Source organism: Oncorhynchus mykiss, chromosome 21, assembly GCF_013265735.2.
Source record: "Oncorhynchus mykiss isolate Arlee chromosome 21, USDA_OmykA_1.1, whole genome shotgun sequence".
NCBI lineage: Eukaryota > Metazoa > Chordata > Actinopteri > Salmoniformes > Salmonidae > Oncorhynchus > Oncorhynchus mykiss.
Window position 1 is genome coordinate 30,075,209 of NC_048585.1, and position 23,298 is coordinate 30,098,506.

The 23,298-nt window shown below is 44.5% G+C and overlaps 1 protein-coding gene across 1 annotated transcript; it reads right to left on the reverse strand.

Moving 5' to 3' along the window:
- Nucleotides 1-11: 11 nt before the first annotated feature.
- LOC110501058 (solute carrier family 13 member 4) lies at nt 12-18,160 on the reverse strand. Its single transcript, XM_036957595.1, has 15 exons — nt 17,485-18,160; nt 14,356-14,484; nt 11,800-11,936; nt 11,495-11,676; nt 11,341-11,395; nt 11,185-11,218; nt 10,999-11,094; nt 9,729-9,913; nt 4,280-4,399; nt 4,060-4,161; nt 3,819-3,920; nt 3,425-3,659; nt 2,561-2,722; nt 2,054-2,191; nt 12-1,429 (listed from the first exon to the last, which is right to left on the reverse strand). The coding sequence occupies exons 1-15, from the start codon at nt 17,605-17,607 to the stop codon at nt 1,292-1,294; spliced, it is 1,938 nt and encodes a 645-aa protein (XP_036813490.1). The 5' UTR covers nt 17,608-18,160; the 3' UTR covers nt 12-1,291.
- Between the last annotated feature and the right edge of the window lie 5,138 nt (nt 18,161-23,298).

Sequence of the window (23,298 nt, forward strand, 5' to 3'; positions counted from 1 at the left end):
GTTCAGTATTATTTTGTAACAATTGTGTTTAATTTCCATGAATCTAGGCCTATTCTACGAGGTGAGTTGAATATGTGTGGAAACAACTACATTAACGTTATTCATGGAGGTTACAGTTCATTGGATTGGTTGGACACTACAAGGCACATTTATTTTTTATATATTACAAGTTGGCATGTATTTACAAAGGTTCTATATCTGTCTTCTAAAACCACATCAAAGTATGAAAACTTGTGCAACGTCGAATAAATTATAAACAGAGATGTAGGATTTAGATTGCTTGATGTGCATACATTCTGTATCGGCCTCCATTTTTCACGACGACAGTGGATAAAGTACAAAAAGGCACACGATTACATTTCAATTGGTTCAACAAAAATATAGAGCATTTCATACAAGTCATATGGTCTACGATAGAATGTACACGTTGCTCTGTAGTCCTAGGGACAGACGGCTCTCGTGATTTGGCTGTTGATTGGAGAGGCTCTTTACTCTGCAGTTTTCTCTCTGGTCTCTATTGTGTCGGTCTTGACACCCTATTCTCTATGGCTCTGGTCAATAGTCGTGCACTATATAGGGAATTTCAGCACACTTAACAGTAGGGACCCAGTATGTAACACCATGAAGACTGTATACTACTGTAAATATAGAGTATAATTCTAATTAGCAAAGTGTCATATGCATAGAAATACTGTTCATGTGGTTGTTAGTTCAACCTTTAGGAAAACGTGTGACATACAGCATGCTGTGGCTTGTAGTCATAAACCCATCTTGAATCAATGTTTTTTTTTGTGGGCTATGGGATGGAGAGATTAGAAAACAATATAAAAGTAACATTTACAGCAACATACAGTAATATGGAGTAAAAGGCAATATGATACGTTGACTTGAGTTGGGAGTCTTCCGTGCACCTCATATAGGCTACTTTGGCTGCGTTTACACAGGCAGCCCAATTCAGATATTTTGTGCAATTATTGGCAAAATATCTGATCTGATTGGTCAAAATACCAATTAGTGTAAAAAAAAAAAACTGAATTGGGCCGCCTGTGAAAAGGCAGCCCCTGCGTCTCCTCCCTTGTGGTGCTTCTTCCACCCAGTCTTCCCCAACCTGCACGATTCTCAGACGTTACCAGCACAGTTGAAGGAATAAGCCTCAGTCCCTTTCAATTTGGCATTTACAGTAAAAGAGACGGCGAGTGTGCCTGTTTTGAGACGTCTTCTGCATTCTTTCTGCCCCCCCCCCCCCCCTCTCTCTCTGACTGTCTGCACTCTCTCTCGCGCCCCCGCGTGGTTATAAGCTGCCAGTGAAGTTCCTGGCGATGGCCCAGTCTGGGTACTCAGTCAGGTTGAAGAGGGGCACGCCCCAGGTCATTATGGCCAGCATCACCACTAGAACACCAATCAGATTCACCCCGAATCCTGCCTTCACCTGAGACAGACGACAACAACACTGGGTAAGAAATATGTACTTGTTCTCTCACTTATTATTGAAGAGCTCCCGTATGTACCTAAGCCTAGGTGTTCTATTTAGGGTCCTGTGTTTTGTACAATCATGTGACATAGCAAGTTCTCTTATTTCTCATGTTTTTTTTAATTATTATTTTTATTAGTTATACTAGTTTGATATTGACTATGGCACTGTTGAGTAGAGCTCGCAAGTTAAGCATTTCAATGTGCTTGAGCATGTGACAATCAAACTTAACTTGCATTTATCCAGAAATGAGAATTACATCAACAATGAAAGCAATATTGTCTGAAGATGGTGCTGGACCATCTGACATCATAAGGAAAGGGGATCCGTTTGATGAAAAAGCTTTGAATAGAAGGTTCAAATCCAGGCATGTCAAATGATTGCGCAAAACACAGGGCTCTCGTTATAGTGATTGATTGCTGCTCATTAAAAGGTATTACGACTATTAAATAAATCTCTTATAATCTTGTATAATAGGACTGTTACATAAAAACGTCAGAATTGCAACAACAGCCTTTGATTCTGCTTGGCATTGTGCTGTCCCGTCCCAGTGGGGTTTGTGCTTATGTGTTTGTGTCTCACCATGTCGCTGATCTGCACATGTCCGTAACTGAACACTATGGCGTTGGGGGGGTTCCCGACAGGCAGCATGACCCCAAATGACACACACATGGTGGCGGGGATGAGTGTGTGGAGGGGGTTGATCTGCAGGGTCTCCGACTGAGAGAGGGAGACAGAGGTCAGAGGTCGCATAACTGCGTGTCACGCAAAGGAACAGGGTGTTTTCAATAATATTGACAGCGGCACCGAGAGAGGAGGGCGAGCAGATGGCTGTGTTGATGTTGTGAGAAGAGAGTAGAAGTGTGTAGGCTATTCGAGGACACTGGGAATCGAGCTGGGAAATTGATGGATGGGGCTTAGGTTCTTCTTCACGGGCTCTCAGGGTTAGAGGGGCTAGTCAGGGAAGAGAGAATAGACGACGACTGTGGTTCTTTCTAGAGCAGAGTGTATACACACAGTGTGCTTCTTACCAGAGACGATCGAGAGGACAGGTAGAGAAGACCGACAGAGAATCACTGTTATTCTTACCAGAGCAGAGAGGATAGGTAGGAACACGGTGAGAGTGGCGGGGTTGCTGGCGAACTCTGTAACCGCGGAGACGAGCAGGCAGGCCAGCAGCGTGACCATCCACGGGGGTAGACCACTCATGGGCTCCAGCTGTCTGCCGATCCACACACTCAGCCCTGACACCTGAACACACACGCAAACACATGACAAGACACACCACACGATCAGACACACACTACGTTGAGTTGTCATTGATGTATGTAATATAGATTGTGATGCAACCTCATAGCACATACTGTAACATATATACTGTAACCCACATTGGAAGGTATCATGTTTAGGATGGCACAATTTCATGTGTACAACAGCTAAAGACCTGCATCACTATACTGAGAGATTTGTTGTTTACAAAAGGACATATTTGGGCCTTTTTGGAGCCTTTGTTCAAGTTTTTTCAAGGCCCCCATACTACACAATGAGGATGAGGAAGTGATTTGCTGTTTGGGGTAAGTTTCTCAAAAACGTGAAATAACAACAACAAAAAATGTGTCTGGAACCTTCTATAACATGCCGTTTACACAGAGATTTACACTTTTCTAAATCGAGACCAAAATGAGATGTTGACCGTTCTCCCGTGACCCAAATCATTCTCTATTGACCCAAATTAGGCAGAAAGTGTGTGATTTATAGATGTATTGTCATAACTCGCGACCCACCTCTCACATGCCTTGGGCCCACTTTGGGTTCCGAACTATAGTTTAAGAAACCGTGGTATCGTATGTTACCTTGCAGCATGAATTAGGCTGTTTGAGAAGGTTTTAATCAATCTGCCCTGTGGTGAGTAGCCTACATGTTGTTTGTACAGTATACTATTTAACCTGGTACCTTGCAGCCAGCAGCCAAGGCGTAGCCCCCTCCCACAAGGATGACGATCTCCCAGGGCATGAGATTCTGGAAGTCCTTCCATGTGATCATGGGGGCCATGGGGTCTGGGTCTCTTTCTGTGGAGCTGTCCCCTGCGGGGGTTCTGGGGGCCCGAGAGAATGGCCGACGGGCCGGGATAAGGAAGAGCAGGAAGCCCAGTAGCACAGAGACAGTGGCGTCGGTCCTGTAGCCTTTCCTGCGGAAACAAAACAACATTTAACTTTTTTTTTTTAATCGAACCTTCATTATTCAACGTTAGTCTCAATGAGATGCATTTGAAATGGCACCCTATTCCGCTAACAGTGCACCATTTTCCCCCCCTTTGATAGTGCAATACCAAAAGGTATCTACGTACTTCTCGAACAGCGACGTCCACCCGGGTACGAAGCCCGGTTCTCTGGTGAACCACAGCAGAGTCATCAGGATGAAGAACACTCCTGTCACCACCTCTGGGTAGCTACAGCCCAGAAGAAACAGCACACAGGTCAGTTTGATTGTTTTCCTTCAGCGTTTGTACCATCAATTAGTCCTCACATATGGTTACACAGCTGCTTTCTTGTCCCCAGCTGTAACTGGAAAACGAGTCTAAAAATCACCTGATGGGCCCAAGTTTTATGTACTCGTCGTGGATCTTCCTCTCTGACAGCATCTCTCTCCTCGTCTTACGCTTTTTACTCAACGAGCATGTCTCCCTGAAACTGGAGACACGCGGCAACACCGCAAGATTAATATCACAGAGATACCTGTACAATGTGTGTGTGTGCGGGTTCCTGTGTGCGTGTCTTCCTCCATTTCACATGCATGCGAGGTGCTTACTTGCAGCCGAGGAAGAGGAAGTGCAGCCAGACCCAGGTCAGCAGCAGCATGATGATCGCGATGGGGAAACTGAAGATGAACCAGGTCCCGAAGTTGATCACCTTCGCATCCGGGTAGCGACTGCAAGGGGGTGGAGAGAGAGATAATCGTTAGTGATGGGAGGAGATACAGAGAGCATGGTTAACGTTAAACCAAATGCACCACACAATCTGTAAGGGTATTGTCCTCATAGTAAACTCAGCCCCAAAAAAAGAAACGTCCCCTTTTCAGGGCCCTGTCTTTCAAGGATAATTCGTAACAATCCAAATAACTTCACAGATCTTCATTGTAAAGGGTTTAAACACTGTTTCCCATGCTTGTTCAATGAACCATAAACAATTAATGAACATGCACCTGTGGAACTGTCGTTACGACACTAACAGACGGTAGGCAATTAAGGTCACAGTTATGAAAACTTAGGACACTAAAGAGGCTTTTCTACGGACTCTGAAAAACACCAAAAGAAAGATGCCCAGGGTCCCTGCTCATCTGCGTGAACGTGCCTTAGGCATGCTGCAAGGAGGCATGAGGACTGCAGATGTGGCCAGGGCAATAAACTGAAATGTCCGTACTGTGAGACGCCTAAGACAGCGCAACAGGGAGACAGGGCGGACAGCTGATCGTCCTCGCAGTGGCAGACCACATGTAATCACACCTGCACAGGATCGGTACACCCGGACATCACACCTGCCGGACAGGTACAGGATGGCAACAACAACTGCCCAAGTTACACCACGAATGCACAATCCCTCCATCAGTGCTCAGACTGTCCGGAATAGGCTGAGAGAGGCTGGACTGAGGGCTTGTAGGCCTGTTGTAAGGCAGGTCCTCACCAGACATCAACGGCAACAACGCCGCCTATGGGCACAAACCCACCGTCACTGGACCAGACAGGACTGGCAAAAAGTGCTCTTCCCTGACGAGTCGCGGTTTTGTCTCACCAGGGGTGATGGTCGGATTCGCGTTTATCGTCGAAGGAATGAGCATTACACCGAGGCCTGTACTCTGGAGCAGGATCGATTTGGAGGTGGAGGGTCCGTCATGGTCTGGGGCGGTGTGTCACAGCATCATCAGACTAAGCTTGTAGCCATTGCAGACAATCTCAATGCTGTGCGTTACAGGGAAGACATCCTCCACCCTCATGTGGTACCCTTCCTGCAGGTTCATCCTGACATGACCCTCCAGCATGACAATGCCACCAGCCATACTGCTCGTTCTGTGCGTGATTTCCTGCAAGACAGGAATGTCAGTGTTCTGCCATGGCCAGCGAAGAGCCCGGATCTCAATCCCATTGAGCACGTCTGGAACCTGTTGAATCGGAGGGTGAGGGCTAGTGCCATTCCCCCCAGAAATGTCCGGGAACTTGCAGGTTCCTTGGTGGAAGAGTGGGGTAACATCTCACAGCAAGAACGGGCAAATCTGGTGCAGTCTAAGAGGAGGAGATGCACCGCAGTTCTTAATGCAGCTGGTGGCCCCACCAGATACGGACTGTTACTTTTGATTTTGACCCCCTCCTTTGTTCAGGGACACATTATTCCATTTCTGTTAGTCACATGTCTGTGGAACTTGTTCAGTTTATGTCTCAGTTGTTGAATCTTGTCATGTTCATACAAATATTTACGCATGTTAAGTTTGCTGAAAATAAACGCAGTTGACAGTGAGAGGACGTTTTTTTTGTTGTTGCTGAGTTTATAACACCAGCAATCACCAAGAGGCTCAGAATCGGACCTTTTGGTGTCATGTCTACGGTGTTGGACGACACGTTGCAGGGTAATCTCTCATGGACAGACTAAATGGATGCGATGACTAGAGAGCAACAGTTGTCCCGGTGCTTTGTTTTTCCGGCACTGGTTATTTAGACGTATCAGGGTTGGGGGAAGGTGCTTAAAGTGGCTCGTTAGCATCTTATCTCTTACATCTCCCCCAGAACCCAACAGAGCATCTGATGGAATTACGGGAGATAGTAGTTCTGGGTTAAGACCCACTGGGGATACCCTCAGTATCACAAGTCATTACAGACTCAGGGAGGGGCCATTACTACAACCTTAGAACCAGCAGAAACGAACCATGAACCCTTTTATTTTGATCATGATCAGAACATGACGTCTGTAAGACCTCTGCAGGTCATTGACCACACAATGAATAAGTTCAGATTTTTCTATTTTCTGACTCTATGGCCTATGTGGAAGGATATCTAGTAGTTGTCAATACTGGGCAGTGATATGGTAATATCTCTGTTTGCTGAAAGACAAGCTGACTCGCTGCTTCTTCTTCGTATACTTGCTCTGCTGTTCGATATCTGCCCGGTAAAAGACTGAACACATGGATATTCTGACAATTCCAACAGATAAAACTGTTAAATCAATCAATGAATTGCTGTTCATTGCTGTTCCATCCACTCAGTCAGCCATATGAAGGGTCTATGCAAACACCCCCCCCCCCCACCCCTCCTCACCCTACTGTCTGCGGTCAAGGTTTATTGAGGGCTTTCATTCCTTTTTCCATGTGGAAGTACCGGCCAAGGTCCTGCTTGCGCATACACAGAGTCAGATGAACTCGTAGATCTCAATGTTATGTCTCTGTGTGCAGACAGAAAAATGGTATTCATGAGTTCATCTGACTCTGGGGAAGTAGATAGGGGGCTTCCTTGACAAAATCCAGAAGTATCCCTTTAATGATTGATGTTGATGGAATCTTTTGGAATTTGCTATTAGATGCAAGGCAGATTATATTGAGTATCATTCATTATTTGTATTGCCACCTCCAACTGTCAATATAATATATGCCATTTAGCAGACTGCTTTGACAAAACCTGCATACCAGTGTTTAGAGGATGGGTCTGTTGTTGTGAACATTACTCACTGTTGGAACGCAGTAGCAGGATAAAAATGCCTACAGGGTTAGGTTTACGGTTCTGGTTTCACTAGTGTGGACCTGTTAAAGCTACTCAGACAATAAATCCTCTTTTGGGGATCACCAGCAAACCCCCTGACTCACAGAGCTGTCCTTCACCAACCTGAGCCCCAGTTTGACAGAGCTACACGTGAAGGAGCTACATACTACTGACGCATATTATAGTTGCACTGGGGAGGGAGGGAGGAAAGGAGGGGGATAAAGAGGGAGAGAAGGAAGACTGATATGGACACAGTCAGATTTACCTTTTGTCCAACAAACTTTAAGATGAAAAGAGGCCATTTTCTCTGGCTTAGCCTAGCTGATTTATTAAAGTGCCCAGGAAATCCGCTTTGTGGGATTGTTGAGAGGGTTTACACCAATCCTTCAATCCCAGGCCTCTTTGTCCTATTGTTTCCTCTGGACCTAGGTCACGGAGTTAAACATGACATATCGCATCATTCAATGTTCCCTCTAAACTGCGAGCCCTTCCTCCAGGACAGCCGCGCAGAATAAATGCCGTGCCGCGCAGAGACGCAGAATATTGAGATTCACTGATTTCGCCCCATTAGTTTACACTATATAGATCAACGTTTTTTTCTGTGTTCGAATCAACATTATAAGCAGGCCTTTTTCAATGCAACAAAACAAATCTGGCTTTGCGAGATTGAGTCTGTGATTTTGTTGTAGGCAGAGCCAGAGCGCAACAGAGTAGAATTCCACTGGCGGGGGTTGCCCACCAGCGGTCTTTGAATCGCTCGCGCTTTTCAGATCAGAGCCCGCGAGTGTGCGCATTTGTTAATATTCTTAGAGGGTTATTAGCCCAGTTATAGATAAGTATAGGTTAGCAATGGGGAGTTACTTCTTACTACTGGAGCACAAAATGTGTAGGCTACATTTTAAGCGGTCTTTAAAAAGCGTCTTAATGTCTTAATTAAAGGGGCAGTGTTGTATTTTGAGATAGATTTGAATATGCAAATAAGCCAATAGCAGAGGTAACCTACATCGTCTCATTCTCTGCATAGTAATAATAATTCATGTTATTTTGTAAAGTGGTTTCTTGCGTCATACAACACAATACAATGCAATTGACAGTCAGCTATTTGGCCCATGGTGTTACAGACCAAGTAAAAAATAATTAATGTCAAGCCCTTCATAATGTCAAAAAAGTTTTTAAAAGTCTCATGCAATGTATGCCTGCACTGAGCACCACATATAGGCTACATGTAGGCTATATCATAGAAATCAAAAGCTATTTCCATGTGAAAATGTTACGGAATTTGTTGGTAGGCCTACAATATGCTCAAGTGGCCAGAATAGCCTATTGGCTACTGTCTAAAACGGTAAGGTTACTGCCTCAGTATTCATTGTAAACGTGCGCCGGAAGTTGCACAAAATTCTCACTATGTTCAAGTTTCCACTCACAAGAATTCAGTGCCAATCAAAATTTGAGGGAAAATTGGTGTCATTCATCTGATCAACTCTCTTTATCTATCCATTTAAGTTTCACTGAGACAGAAATGACAGATTGTTATTTGGCTGATATGGTCAGGGCATGGGGGTATTAATCAGGTATTGTATCTAGTAGTGAGAAATGTGTGGTATTGTATTTTGTTGATATTAATAGACCAGGTGTAACCAGTGTGAAATGGCTAGCTAGTTAGCGGTGCACACGGGTAGTGTTTCAATCGGTGACGTAATTTGCTCTGAGACTTTGAAAGTTGTTTCCCTTGCTGTGCAAGGGCTGTGGCTTTTGTGGAGCGATAGATAACGATGCTTCGTGGGTGCCTGTTGCCGATGTGTTCAGAGGGTCCCTAGTTTGAACCCAGGTTGGCAATACTGTTACACAAAAGACATTTGGCTGATAGTGTATTGAAAGGCCATGGGGTATTTTGGGTATTGTACCTATTGAATTGCATTGGGGGTAGTGTATGGTATTGTACCTATTGAACTACATTGGGGATAGTGTATGGTATTGTACCTATTGAATTGCATTGGGGATAGTGTATGGTATTGTACCTATTGAACTGCATTGGGGATAGTGTATGGTATTGTACCTATTGAACTGCATTGGGGGTAGTGTATGGTATTGTACCTATTGAACTGCATTGGGGTTAGTGTATGGTATTGTACCTATTGAATTGCATTGGGGGTAGTGTATGGTATTGTACATATTGAACTACATTGGGGATAGTGTATGGTATTGTACCTATTGAACTGCATTGGGGATAGTGTATGGTATTGTACCTATTGAACTGCATTGGGGATAGTGTATGGTATTGTACCTATTGAACTGCATTGGGGTTAGTGTATGGTATTGTACCTATTGAATTGCATTGGGGGTAGTGTATGGTATTGTACCTATTGAACTACATTGGGGATAGTGTATGGTATTGTACCTATTGAACTGCATTGGGGATAGTCTATGGTATTGTACCTATTAAACTGCATTGGGGGTAATGTATGGTATTGTACCTATTGAACTGCATTCAATGCAGTGTATGGTAATGTAGCTTACTTGTTGAACTGTTCGGCGAAGATAAGGTTGGTGGAGGTGCCGGTGATGGTGATGAGGCCTCCGATGGTGGCTGCATACGTGATGCTGAGAGAGAGACATTTACAGATCATATGATCTCTCTTGGTGGGGTAGCGAGAGTTCTTGCTCTCCTTCTCCTTCTTGGGCTCTGGGATGCTGATCGCTGTCTGGAACAGAGAGAGGAACAAGTATAGTGAGTCACTGTTTGTGGGAAATATATATATATATATATAACATACATATATATTTTGTACACAATAAGGAAAATAAATGATGGGACAACATCTAAATATATAGCTCCCAGCGTTGGTCAAAGCTCAGAACGCTTATATTCTTGATTTGACTGAGTTTTCATTGAGCCTGCTTCTTTGCAAATGAGTGGAATCATGAATGGTGGTTTGTTTGTTGTGTTCCCATTTGTCCTCTGGATTTGCTTCTTGGATTTGCCTTTTTTTTAGCAGCTCATTGACCACTCTTTCAAACGACTAACTCCGCCCTCTCACGGCACAGACCGAGGGCCTGAGACGTGAAACGAACTACCCCAGCTCGGAGTCGGCTCACTAGAGAAGTAGGCAAAACTGTAGACGCTGCTGACAGTGTGTTTGCGAGATGCCGGTCAAAAGGCAGTTTTAAAATCGTCCTGCGACTCCTTCCGTGTCTACGGACATCCCCAAAGAAACAAAAAACGACTTTCTGAGAATAAGTGCACAACTGGTAGTCGCTTATATAGCTATGTAGATCAGTGGATGCTGCTGAGGGGAGGACGGCTCATAATAATGGCTGGAACGGAGCGAATGGAATGGCATCAAACACATTGTCATTGCTATCAGGGATCCTTGGTACGTCCATACGCCTAAACCTAACCTTAACCCCTACCTAACCTTAACCCTTACCGTAACCATTTTAAGTGTCAACTTCAATGGGGTAGGGACGTCCCAAGGATACTAACTTCTCATAAAATCCTTGCTTTACAGAGTGTAGGCTACTAAAATAGCCAGTGATGTGGCTGTTGATAATTTACTTCCTTTCAGGGGTATAACATTACAATTGTTATGTGTTTGTAGATTGATTGAGGTGATAATGGCCGGGGTCATTTTTGCTTGTTTATTCTGTTTTCCAAACTAGCAATAAATGAGCTTCAACTTTTTAATTTTTTTTATGTTGGGAGGAGGGGTTAAGACCCACCTTTCCGGACCTAACTAAAACTCAAACCCTGGTTGGGGCACTGTGTGTAGTGAGTGTGTCTACTGACCGATGGCAGGTGTCCGTTGGTCTGTTTTAGGGACAACTGGCCCAGACTGGTCTTACTGGCCTTCCTCCCAGTCCCGTTAGTCTCCACAGTCGGCAACTGAGAGAACAAAACACACAATTGAGAATTAACGTAGAGGTTAAAGACAGATGTCCTTACACAGATTTACAAAAGGTTTTATATTCTCACCTCAGTCAGAGTGCAGAGCTCCTGCTTCATACAGCTGTGGATAAAACACAACAGGTTCATAATTGACAACACTGGAGTTGTTTTCATGATGTGGACTGCAAACCTGTATTGTGTGTGATTCTTCAGTGATTGTCTCAAAAGCTCCCCAGGTCTTACCTGTCTCTGCGATACAGACGCTCGAGTTGGTTCTGTTCCAGATTCTCTTCCCTGTCTGCAAAGGAGCAAAACAAAACCATTTAAGATCACAGTTATGCACAATTCACCATGTCACTGAGATGTTTTACTGCAGGCAGTGAGGGGAAAGCCATACCGCTGAGGCAGCCGTCCTCGGTGGCCTCGACGGTTTCAGAGTCTTCCTGGGTGTCGGCCACGCCGGTGCTGATGAGCTGCTGCAGGACGGCCTCAGCGATGGGCATCACCATGGCAGTAGTGGAGGTGTTACTGAGCCACATGGACAGGAAGACCGTACAGCACATGAAACCCAGCACCAACCTGAGAATACACACAAGGAGAGAGAAGGTGTGTGTGTGTGTGTGTGTGTGTGTGTGTGTGTGTGTGTGTGTACACACTTGATTTATATATGTTTGTGTGCGTTTGTGGTAGCCGCGTACTTACATGCCAGGCTTGGCTCCGGCAATCATGACCATGCGTAAAGCGATGCGTTTGTGGAGGTTCCATTTCTCTATGGAGGCCGCCAGACAGATCACCCCCATCAGCAGCAGAGTGGTGTCCTTACAGTACTCTGCAGCTACCTGTACCAAAGACAACCACACAGTATTTATAGCACTCTATACACACAAATACACTCGATCCTTACATGTGACTCGCGCGCACACCTGGATTCGGTCGAGAAATGCTCAACATTTTTTGAACATATTTTTTTACTTTGACCTCTTCTGTGTTCATGTTTGCCGATAAGCATGAATTTATGTAGTTGTACTCCAGGATGGGCTCAGATGGATCAGTTGGGTCAACATGTCTGAGCTTTGCTCATTTCCAAACATTTGCGATTGGAGGCATACAAACTAAAATGAGACCCAACAATCGAAGTGAGAGGGCAGGGGAAGGTTTTACGCGTAACACCTTCCTGTTTGTGCCAGGTTAAAACTGAGGTAAAGCAATCCCATTGGTGAGGTGAGGTGTGAGAGAGCAGCACTAAGTACAGTACACAAGTCTAGTCATCAGAGCAAAGAGTTGCATTAAAAACGTGGATATTTACCAAACACGATTACAAGAGCTTATAATAACACTAACAGCCTGCTTTGGCAGGTTTTGTCCATGCGATCAGATCACATGAGCGACTCAGTGGTTCTTTTTTATGTAACACTGATATAGTGAGGAGAGGGAACCATTAATGGTGGTCATTGGGAGCACTTGGGGCTGGTTAAATGACAGACCATTTCCTGTCCAGCAAGGGGTTAATGGGTTACTCTGATCAGTACATAAGGTCATCATCTCAGTGCTAAGTGCTTCACTGGAGACGACCCGAGAGGATCTGACTAGAATGCTTCCTGTATTATATTAGACGTTAGCATACAGATACCTCGTGATAACCTGACATCATCAGATCACCAGTTATCAGAAAGAGTGAGTCACTCACATGTTGACATGGGTCTGTGACATCATTACCGTCTCTTCACAAAACGAGGAGGTGGTGAACGGTCAGACGAGGGGTACCTTTTAAGACTTAATAAAGTGTTTATAAAGGCTTCATTAAGTGCTGTACAAGGTCATTGTCTGTGGTTGTTAGTTCACACATGAGGCTACATTTGTTAGCGAGTGTAAACCAGGTGTCAACAACAATGCTGAGTGTTTTGTTTGTTTCCTCAGAATGGGATTGGGTCAACCTACTTCCCTTTTCAGTCATCACAGAGGCATTACAAAGCAATGGGACGGGACTTCTCAGGTTCTTCCTAGAAAGCATCCATCCATACGCTACTCCACATATGTAACAGTATCGAGTGTGTTATTTAGAGCGACCAGGAAGGGGCGTGCATGTTAGAGTATACCTCCTTAGAGGCCCCAAGTATCCAGGGCAGCTTACTGTACATACACAAGGAGTATGGTAAATACTGTAAATGCTTAGAGATCCGATTTTACACTAAGAGAAGTGTTAATTTGGCAGTAGTGGGAGTCAGGTGCTCAGATGACCGTATTTACAGTTGAACAAGAATTATGTGAAAGGAATATTTTGGGTTTGAATGTACGTTTGTGTGTTTGTACACTGAACAAAAATATAAACGCAACATGTAAAGTGTTGGTCCCATGTTTCATGACCTGAAATAAAAGATCCCAGAAATGTTCCACATGCACGTAATGCTTATTTCTCTAAAAATGCTTTGTTTAAAATTTGTTTTACAACCCTGTTAGTGAGCATTTCTCCTTTGCCAAAATAATCCATCCACCTGATAGGTGTTGCATATTAAGAAGCTGATTAAACAGCATGTTCATTACATAGGTGCACCTTGTGCTGGGTACAATAATAGGCCACACTAAAATGTGGTGGCGGTGGGGTTATGGTATGGGCAGGCATAAGCTATGGAGAAACGAACACAACTACATTTTATCTATTGCAATTTGAATGCACAAAGATACTCTGACGAGATCCTTAGGCCCATTGTCGTGCCATTCATCCGCCTCCATCACCTCATGTTTCAGCATGATAATGCACTGCCCCATGTTGCAAGGATCTGTGCACAATGTCACCCATTGAGTGTGTTTGGGATGCTTTGAATCAATGTGTGCAACAGCGTGTTCCAGTTCCCGACAATATACAGCAACTTCACACAGCCATTGAAGAGGAATGGGACAACATTCCACAGGCCACAGTCAACAGCCTGATCAACTCTATGTGAAGGAGATGTGTCGCGCTGCATGAGGCAAATACACCAGATACTGTGACTGGTTTTCTGATCCACGCCCATACATTGTTTTTTTAAGGTATCTGTGTCCAAGTCATGTGAAATCCATAGATTAGGGCCTAATTAATATATTTCGATGGACTGACTTCTTTATGTGAACTGTAACTCAGTCAAATATTTTAAATTGCTGCATGTTGTGTTTCTACTTTTGTTTTGTGTGTGTGTGCGTGTGTGTGCGCGCTCTTGGTCCTCAGTACCCTTAGCAGAGAGCGGGAGAAAGAGAGAGGAGAGTGAGTGATAGTTTACTGACCTCGCTGGACTTGAGCACTCCGAACAGCGGGTATAGGAAGGCTGGTACGAGGGCAGCAGCTCCCAGGGGTACAGCCTCTGACACCCAGTACACTGCTGTCACTATCAACACGTACGCACAGCAGGCCTCCTACAGGGGACAGAGACACAAGGGGGTTGAGACATAGGGAAGAGACAAGAGATTGGGCTTTCATGCAACAATGCAGTTTGCCAAGGTCCAAACCTTCTACATGTATGCCTGTATCGTATTTTCGAACGTTGCTTATCATGAAAGTACGGTCAATTATTGAGTATATGTCAGTGTTGAACTTCGTGATTCTGGTGAAACAAACTCATTGCTAGGTCCCCCGTATTGTCAGGGTTCATTTGTCTGAGTTTATTCCACTAGGGTTTATTGGAGTGCAACAATGCTGTTCACTGAAAGAAATTGATTTAGATTTTTGATGAGATTTTTTAGGATCCCCATGACCCGACACCAATGGGGACAGCTAGACTTACTGGGGTACAGCATATAACGAAAAAGACATTACAGACAAAAAAACTTTACAATTGACAGACATTTAAAAACATGAACATGTCGAGTGTGTGTGCATCTATCAGTTACAAAGTTCCCCTTGAGAACAAACCCACTGTGTTCGTTAGTCACATTTCAACACCATTTATTTGCCACGGAAACAATGGAGAATGTGCTCAGTTTGTGAAGGAGCCAATCCAAATTCCAATCTAAGAGTTTAATCAAAATGGGATTTGTTAAGTCATTCATTTACACGTACCTGTTTAACCTTTTCGTTTTCTCTGAAACTCGAGGCAGCTTTTCATCAAAATAGATGTTTAACTGAATAATTTTTTTTAGAGAACGACCGAGTCAAGTTTTTTTAGACACTGAGCTCGTCAAATCGATGAATATCTTGGATCTTCTCCATTAGTGAGCTGTGCATATCTATCTCACCACATTGAATGATCCTTTGTTACCACAGGCCCAGGTAGAGGGGTGAGGACGCCTTCAGAACTCTCCCTTCTCATAAAACGTGTCCTACACGTGATGTGTGTCAGGCACTTGTCTGACCAGTGTATCGTGTAATTCCTGGTGGACTACAGGTTGTCTGGAGAGTGAGGTGAGGGGTCTGGCAATACATCAGCTATACACACACACGCACATACATGCATGCACACCGTCAGACTGTCCAGCAATGCACGCACGCACGCTGGTAGTGTAACCTCTCATTGAAAACAATGTTGAACATTGTCGTGTATCACACAGAGACTATTTGGCCTCTCCATTGGTGCCTTTAAGGCAGGCAGCCACCAACCCTGGCCACGAGCACCTGGCCGGGCACGTTCTCCACATGTTCCCCACTGGACATGCCCGGTCCTGACCACCCCACCACAGGTGGGAACACAACACCTCCTTTCTGTGATCTAGATAAATATACAGGCTGTTACACACACAGTAATAATCTAATTTGGCCACAGGGAAAATGTCCCCAGGTTTTGCCCCAGGAAACTGAGGTGATCTGACTATCTCCCAGTAGTTAGTGTTTGTCAGATACGGGATGTGAAGTCAGATCTCGGTCATTCAGGAGACTGGGGACAGAGACAATCAGAGATCCTAAGAGGTTATTGATCTGAGGTTGTCACACAGTAGAGAACTGTCATGGAATGAATGGACTTTCAATTAATCAATAAAATCCTTTTTTTCAGTTTCATCAGAGAACTGGGTTTATTGAGGCAATCATGGGTTATTTCTTACTTACTGACAGGTTTCATTCAGTTAGGTCGTAGGGACATTTTCAAAATGGTTTAATTGATCAATTTGTTTCTCCAATCTACCATGTGTATGGATGGACTGTATGATATTTCACTGCAATGAGCAAGCGCTTCTCAAGAGGTCAAAGGTGACTCAGCAGACGGTTTCCATCCACATCTGGAGGTAGCATGGTCATGTGAGTTCTTAGAGTGAGAATTACGGAGGGAAGTTCACGTTCACCTTTCAGACCATGACTCGACATAACCCTTAAGTGTGTGATGTGATCAATTAAAGAAGATGGCTTTTCGTTGTTATCTCTTCATCAAGGCCAAAGGCTTTCATAAAGATAAGTCATCTGGATAACCGTTCATCAGTGTTGACGGTGCGATTTTCAGATGGATTACTGTAAGAATGGATTCACTCATCAGTTCAATCCCCCTTATCTTCCTCTAGAGAAACAATGGTGATTAAATGGAAACACTGGTTTGGATTTCTTCATGTGAGCTCTACTGATAATCTCTGAACACAAGTTAGTCTGCTCATTGGACAGACATTATGGCTCCTGACTCAAACCCCAAGGAGTTGAGTTCATCCTGCTATCAGAGATACGGAGGATCCCTAACCTTAACCTTGCCTGAGACCAGGGGCCTGTACTCATAAAGCGTCTCAGGCTAGGAGTGCTGATCTAGGATCAGTTCAGCAATTTAGATCATAATGAATAAGGACTCTGAAGACTAGGCTTTAGTTCAGTGGGCTAACACAGTCTCGGAGTAAGAAGCGCGGGTTTGAACCCAGAGAGGCACATTAGTACAATTCTCTCAGGCTGACACAGGAGAACAGAGCATGAGGGGTTCTGTAGCTGCAGCTGGCCACATGCTCCATTGTTATGTCCCTCTCTGAACTCGACAAATTCTGTAATTGATGAGAGAGGGCATTCTGGAACCACAGGTGGTTCAACACAAACAGAACGAACAGATCCTTCCCCACATAGCTGAGCTGAGTTATATAACCTAATAGCTTGGCACAGATTCACTTTCTCCCTGTCGCCTGTGGTGCCAACCGCTGTACAACAATGCACCCTACTGTGAAGTGTAAACACCCGGAATGGTGCACTTTACGCACAGACGCCAAGCGCATGTCAAAATGCGTAAAACAAGTTTCCATTAGCAAAGCATGATTGGAATATGATGTAAATCGAAATATTTGTACTGTGGTTATGTATTATGGCTAAATATAATCATAAAGACACTGACAGCTGTTTTCATCCCCAATTTTATTCTGCTTTATATACTTTAGGCTAACTCGGCAGAACAATGCAGACAGCCTACCCATGCGCAATATTAGTCATGCTCGTGACATGTTATGATGAATTCGGGTACTCACGCTGGTGGGGTGGATGAGGGGCAGCGGCAGCAGCGACAGCGGGATCAGCACCACCAGGATCAGCTTGCGTGCTCTCCATAGCTTCTTGATAAGGTCCATCCTTGCGGCGGCCTCCAGCCTCATTGGGGACTGCTCGCCTGGGTTCGGTCTCAGCGCAGAGAAGCTGGCTTGATGGTCCCTTTTAACTGGTTATTTGGCGTGACATGAAGTCTTAGTGAAAGTAAAAGAAAAATCCCTTTAAATGTCTCCTTCTGGAGTGAAAACTGGAGTTTCTATTTGCAGGTTCTGCTTGTTTAGTTCTGGTGGCGATGTACTGCAGTCTACAGCGCACAGTCCTTCGTCTGAAAACTGCTCTTTGGACAACCTCACCTCCGTACTTGACCTGCAGGCAACCCCCACCTCTGAGTTCAGCTAGGAGTTCTACAAGTGAAACAAATAGTTTCCTGACTTCTTTTTTTCAATGCTGCCTGCCTACTTATTCTTATCTGAATACCAGATAAGGTCTCTTCTTCGGGGCTCCCTTGCAAAGGTAACCTTGGTCTCAACGGGGCTCCCTGCTCAAATAAAGGTTCGATAAAGTGTTGTAAAATGCTGATGTTTGAGATAGACCAGGAGGCACAACTGTATATAGGCTACTGTGAGTGTAATAAATGTCTATATAAAGAGGTTCTCAGCACCATGACTTTTCATAACTTGTCACAAGTATGCTAATTTCCTCAACCTCATCCTTCACTCCGCCTCAATGGTCTCTAAACCAATCCGCTTTGAGTAATTACTTCGTCATGAGTTTGCAGCATGGTGTGCAGAAAAGCCTTTTACGTTGTTTTAGTGCGTGGAACGTGTAATAGTATTGCAGTCATGTATACCATTGGTAATCAAGATCCCAATAACTGATCTTATGATATAACATTTGCTACCCGGACTATTTACATTGGCCTCCTTTAGTATTTATTTATCTTGTTTATTTTTGCACTTACTTACTTGCACTGGCTCTATGCATGCTCGCTAGACTCTACCCACACACTCACACATACTACACTGATACTCCACACCTACACACACAAACACTAACACATTAACACACTTTCACATACATGGTTGCTGCTCTGTTCATTATATGTCCTGATTGCCTAGTCACTTTTACCCCTACCCACTTGTACATTCTGTATTCAATTTGATTTGATTTGTAAAGGGGGGGGGGGGGGGGGGGGGGGGGGGGGAGGGGATAGTTTTGAGTGCTATATAAATTATAGTGCTGGTATGAACATATTATTGAATGTCACAGCTCGTTGTTCCATATACACCAGTTTTGATCCAGACACAGTGTGTCTTTGGTCCCTAGTACACCATGGACTGATACCCCACCAGTCAGAGTGAAGCACAGTCCTTGCCTGCCCTCAGGTGGTATTTGTCTGTACAGTAAGTGCTAAATCGAAGTTCCCACATCTGAGTGGAGGGTTGTGGAACTGAAGAGCTACACCATATTTACACGCCCATCTTCCCTTATCTGTTCACACAAAGCTTTCCTCTGTCCTGTGAAACTGTGAACGTGTCAACGTTCAGCTGGCTGTCACATTTCTCATCACTATGCAGCTGAATAGCCTGGCTGTTTAAAAAGTTATAAAATAGCTAAATATAGGCTATGTCACTGTCATTTATGGGTTGAACATGAAAGCTACACAAATAAGTACATTTTTAAACTTTGCTGAGCGGCTAACTAATGTCACATGACAGACTTCTAACTCATAATCGGCATAATCCGACCAAAACACAAACAGTTTCAGTCAGTTCCTGCAGCTTTCCTAGTGAATAGCGTTCCTATTACACAAACCCATTTTATAATATGCTTCCATTCTCTCCAATTTAGAATTGAAATACCAGACACTTAATCGTCACGAAACACCTTTGCGTGACAGAGAGAGGTTTACCGATGACTTGCAAAGTCTTTTGCTTTGGCTGTATATACAGCACCTGTTCATTGCATGCCAATAAAGTAAAAGTGAGAGAGAGAGAGAGAGAGAGAGAGAGAGAGAGAGCGGAAGGCGATGGTTACAGCACAGTGACCTCGTTGATCTACACAGATAGTCAAACAAAGGTCATGTACAGAGCAGCCTTATCACAGCCTCATCACAGCCTTATCACAGCCTTATCACAGCCTCATCACAGCCTTATCACAGCCTTATCACAGCCTCATCACAGCCTTATCACAGCCTTATCACAGCCTCATCACAGCCTCATCACAGCCTTATCACAGCCTTATCACAGCCTCATCACAGCCTTATCACAGCCTCATCACATCCTTATCACAGCCTCATCACAGACGTATCATAGCCTCATCACAGCCTTATCACAGACTCATCACAGCCTCATCACAGCCTTATCACAGCCTCATCACAGCCTCATCACAGCCTCATCACAGCCTTATCACAGCCTTATCACAGCCTCATCACAGCCTCATCACAGCCTCATCACAGCCTTATCACAGCCTTATCACAGCCTCATCACAGCCTTATCACAGCCTCATCACAGCCTTATCACAGCCTCATCACAGACGTATCATAGCCTCATCACAGCCTTATCACAGACTCATCACAGCCTCATCACAGCCTTATCACAGCCTCATCACAGCCTCATCACAGCCTTATCACAGCCTCATCACAGCATTATCACAGCCTCATCACAGACTTATCACAGCCTTATCACAGCCTCATCACAGCCTTATCACAGCCTCATCACAGACTTATCACAGCCTCATCACAGTCTCATCACAGTCTCATCACAGCCTCATCACAGCCTTATCACAGCCCTATGCCATTCTTACACAACAGGAAGTGATACTACAGCTGTCTACATTGATATCTATGAGTCAGGCCAAATGGACATTAGCCTGTATAGATCCACCCGACTTTGATCTGTCTTGTCTGATATAATGTGTGTGTGTGTGTGTGTGTGTGAATGTGTATACAGTCATGCATGTGTGTGTATGTATATGCATTTGTGTGTGTGTGTGTGTGTGTGTGTGTGTGTGTGTGTGTGCAGAGAGGATACTAGGCCAGGTGTTGTATAACCCAATCAATGTTGCCTAACTCTTCCTAACCCTCTTTACATCTTAACAGGGATCAACTTAGTCAATGGTGCTCAAAGCCCAAACACAAATTTCCCAGTCACTGCTGAACAAAGTGTATATGTGTGTGTGTGTGTGTGTGTGCGTTTGCAAGCGTGTGCTCTCTTTTCTTGTTGTTGTGGTGCGGATCAGGAGATCATTTCCTTCTAGTATGGACAAGTAACACTAGAAAAAAGGCGGGTTGGATTGACTGGTTTGGGGCCGATCATCAGATTAGGTCTGGGACTGGTTGGTTCTGTGTCGGGGTAAAACCCAGGGGTAAGAGTCAGGTTAAACGACTCATTAGTACCATAGAGCTCTCAGCTCACTGAAACTGCGTCAAAGGTGGGTGTGTGGTTAGTCTGCTACTGCTATTGCCTCAACAAAAGAATCCTGCAGCAACAGGATTTGAAGGTTTAGCCCACATTGTTGCTTGATCGGTGGTTGGGCTATTAGCTGGCCAAAAGTGTGTTCGTTTTGGTTTTCAGTGAATTTATGTAAAACCCGAAGCATTTCCTGCGGTGCAGAGACATTCTCATCCACGAAAGAGTGATTCATTCAAGATCCTACATCTGTAAATTGAGCTGTGTCAGGTATTCTGGTTCATCAGTTATGCGCGTGAGAGGCTATAGATGCCTAGCACACTTGGAGACTCAGTGACTGAAGATAAGAGTACTCCAGTGGACTGTCTGAGCACACTATAGAATTAGTAACCAGATGTACTTCTAATTCTATAGTTGGCTCAACCAATTCATCAAAATACTCTCTAGTGCTACACTGCCCAGTAGGTCTATGAGAGAGAGAGAGAGAGAGAGAGAGAGAGAGAGGAGAGGGATGCAGAGAAGTGCAGAGAGGGAACAGCAGTACAGTGATGGTCAGATCAGGACAGCTCCCCTCCAGAGAGACCCTGCCAGACCCTGCTCTTCATCAGCCAAGCTCTGCTCCATCTCTGATCTATGCCCTGGGTGCTAGAGATTACTACACTCACGCGTACACACACACACACACACACACACACACACACACACACACACACACACACACACACACACACACACACACACACACACCATATGTTTTACTGTCCTTGTGGGGACCTAAAATGTATTTCCATTCAAAAAATGTATTTTCCTCAAACCTAATCATAATCCTAAACCTAACCTTAACCCCTAACCCTTACTCCTAACTCTACACCTCCTACCCTAATTCAACCCTAACCCTAATTGTAACAACCTTAAACTCAACCCCTGAGCTTAAAATAGCCTTAAAATAGCCTTTTCCTTGTTTTACTATCCTTGTGGGGACTTTTTGGGGATTTCCACATGCGCGCGCGTGCACACACACACACACACACACACACACACACACACACACACACACAGGGGATGGGACAGGGCCAAGGGGGGCAGAACCACAGCACGGCAGGAATGAGCCTGAGAATCAAATCCACTACTACATCTACTGTAGCCTTTCAGCCCCAGGAGGACTTAAATCCTTCTCCCTAAAGCTGCTGCCTGCTGCCTCCCTGTCACAGCCCTTTAGAGCCTTTCCCATGGCCCTGCTAGCTTAGTTAGGTTACAGTAACTGTGGTTATGCACAGTAGTAAAACACCTCCATGATTATTATCGCTCTCAGAGAAATGACTGTAACAGTCGCCATGTTGATAGGATCTGGTAAAATGTGATGTTGTGGTAACCTATGAACAGTCTATGTGTGCATCTCTCTCTCTCTCTCTCTCTCTCTCTCACTCTCTCTGTATCTCTCTCTCTCTATGTGTATCTCTCTCCTTCTGTTCACAATGCATTTACGGTGTGGCTGTGATTTCCCCTTGACCTGTAGGTGCAAAGCTCAACTGCCCTGAGTGACCTGCTCCTCAGTTATCTCCTGCAGAGCACATCCTGTTAGTGGCTTTAGCTGCGTGCTGTAGTGCTCTTCTGTTCTGTACTCATCTGTGCTCTTATGTACTCTGTACCCTTGCACTGAAGTGTGACGCATATCCACCAGAGACACAGAGGGGCTGTGAAGGACGATGCGTTGCCTCTGTGTTGCTGTGTTGCTGTGTTACATCGCCTTGTACCTTACCATTCCTCTCCTCTCTGTCCCCGCGAAGACGTTTCATCTTGGGATTATGACGAAGACGCTGCTTCGCGTTTGTTGTTGTTGTTGTGTTGTCGCAGTGTTACGTTTTCAACTTTATTGTAATCCAAAGTGAAGCTGAACATTATGATTCGAGCGAGGAGTTTGTCGGGCCGTTTCAGATGGCTTCGGTATATGTTTCTCTAAAGTCATGAGAGTTTCAGTGACCCCCAACAAGACCCCTGCACCTTTATTTGAAGTCATGATCAGTGACCCCCAACAAGACACCCTGCACGGTTATCTAAAGACGCAATAGTTTCAGTTGAGCCCCCAAAAAGACCATTGAATTTAACACGCACATTGGTGATATTTGTGAATGTTTTTCACCGTGGTTGTTTAAAGTGCCAGTTGAATCAGGTCAGAGATTGCAGCCTGGACAAGACAGGAAGTCATGCGGATGACTGCTGAATAATAGAGGCTGTGATCTAAAATAGAGTTTTTTCGTGCCAATCCAGCGCCGTTAGTGACCAGAGAGTACTGCAGGAGAGATGGGCCACTCACAACTTTTTTTATTTTATTTTGAACCTTTATTCAACTAGGCAAGTCAGTTAAGAACAAATTATTATCTACAGTGA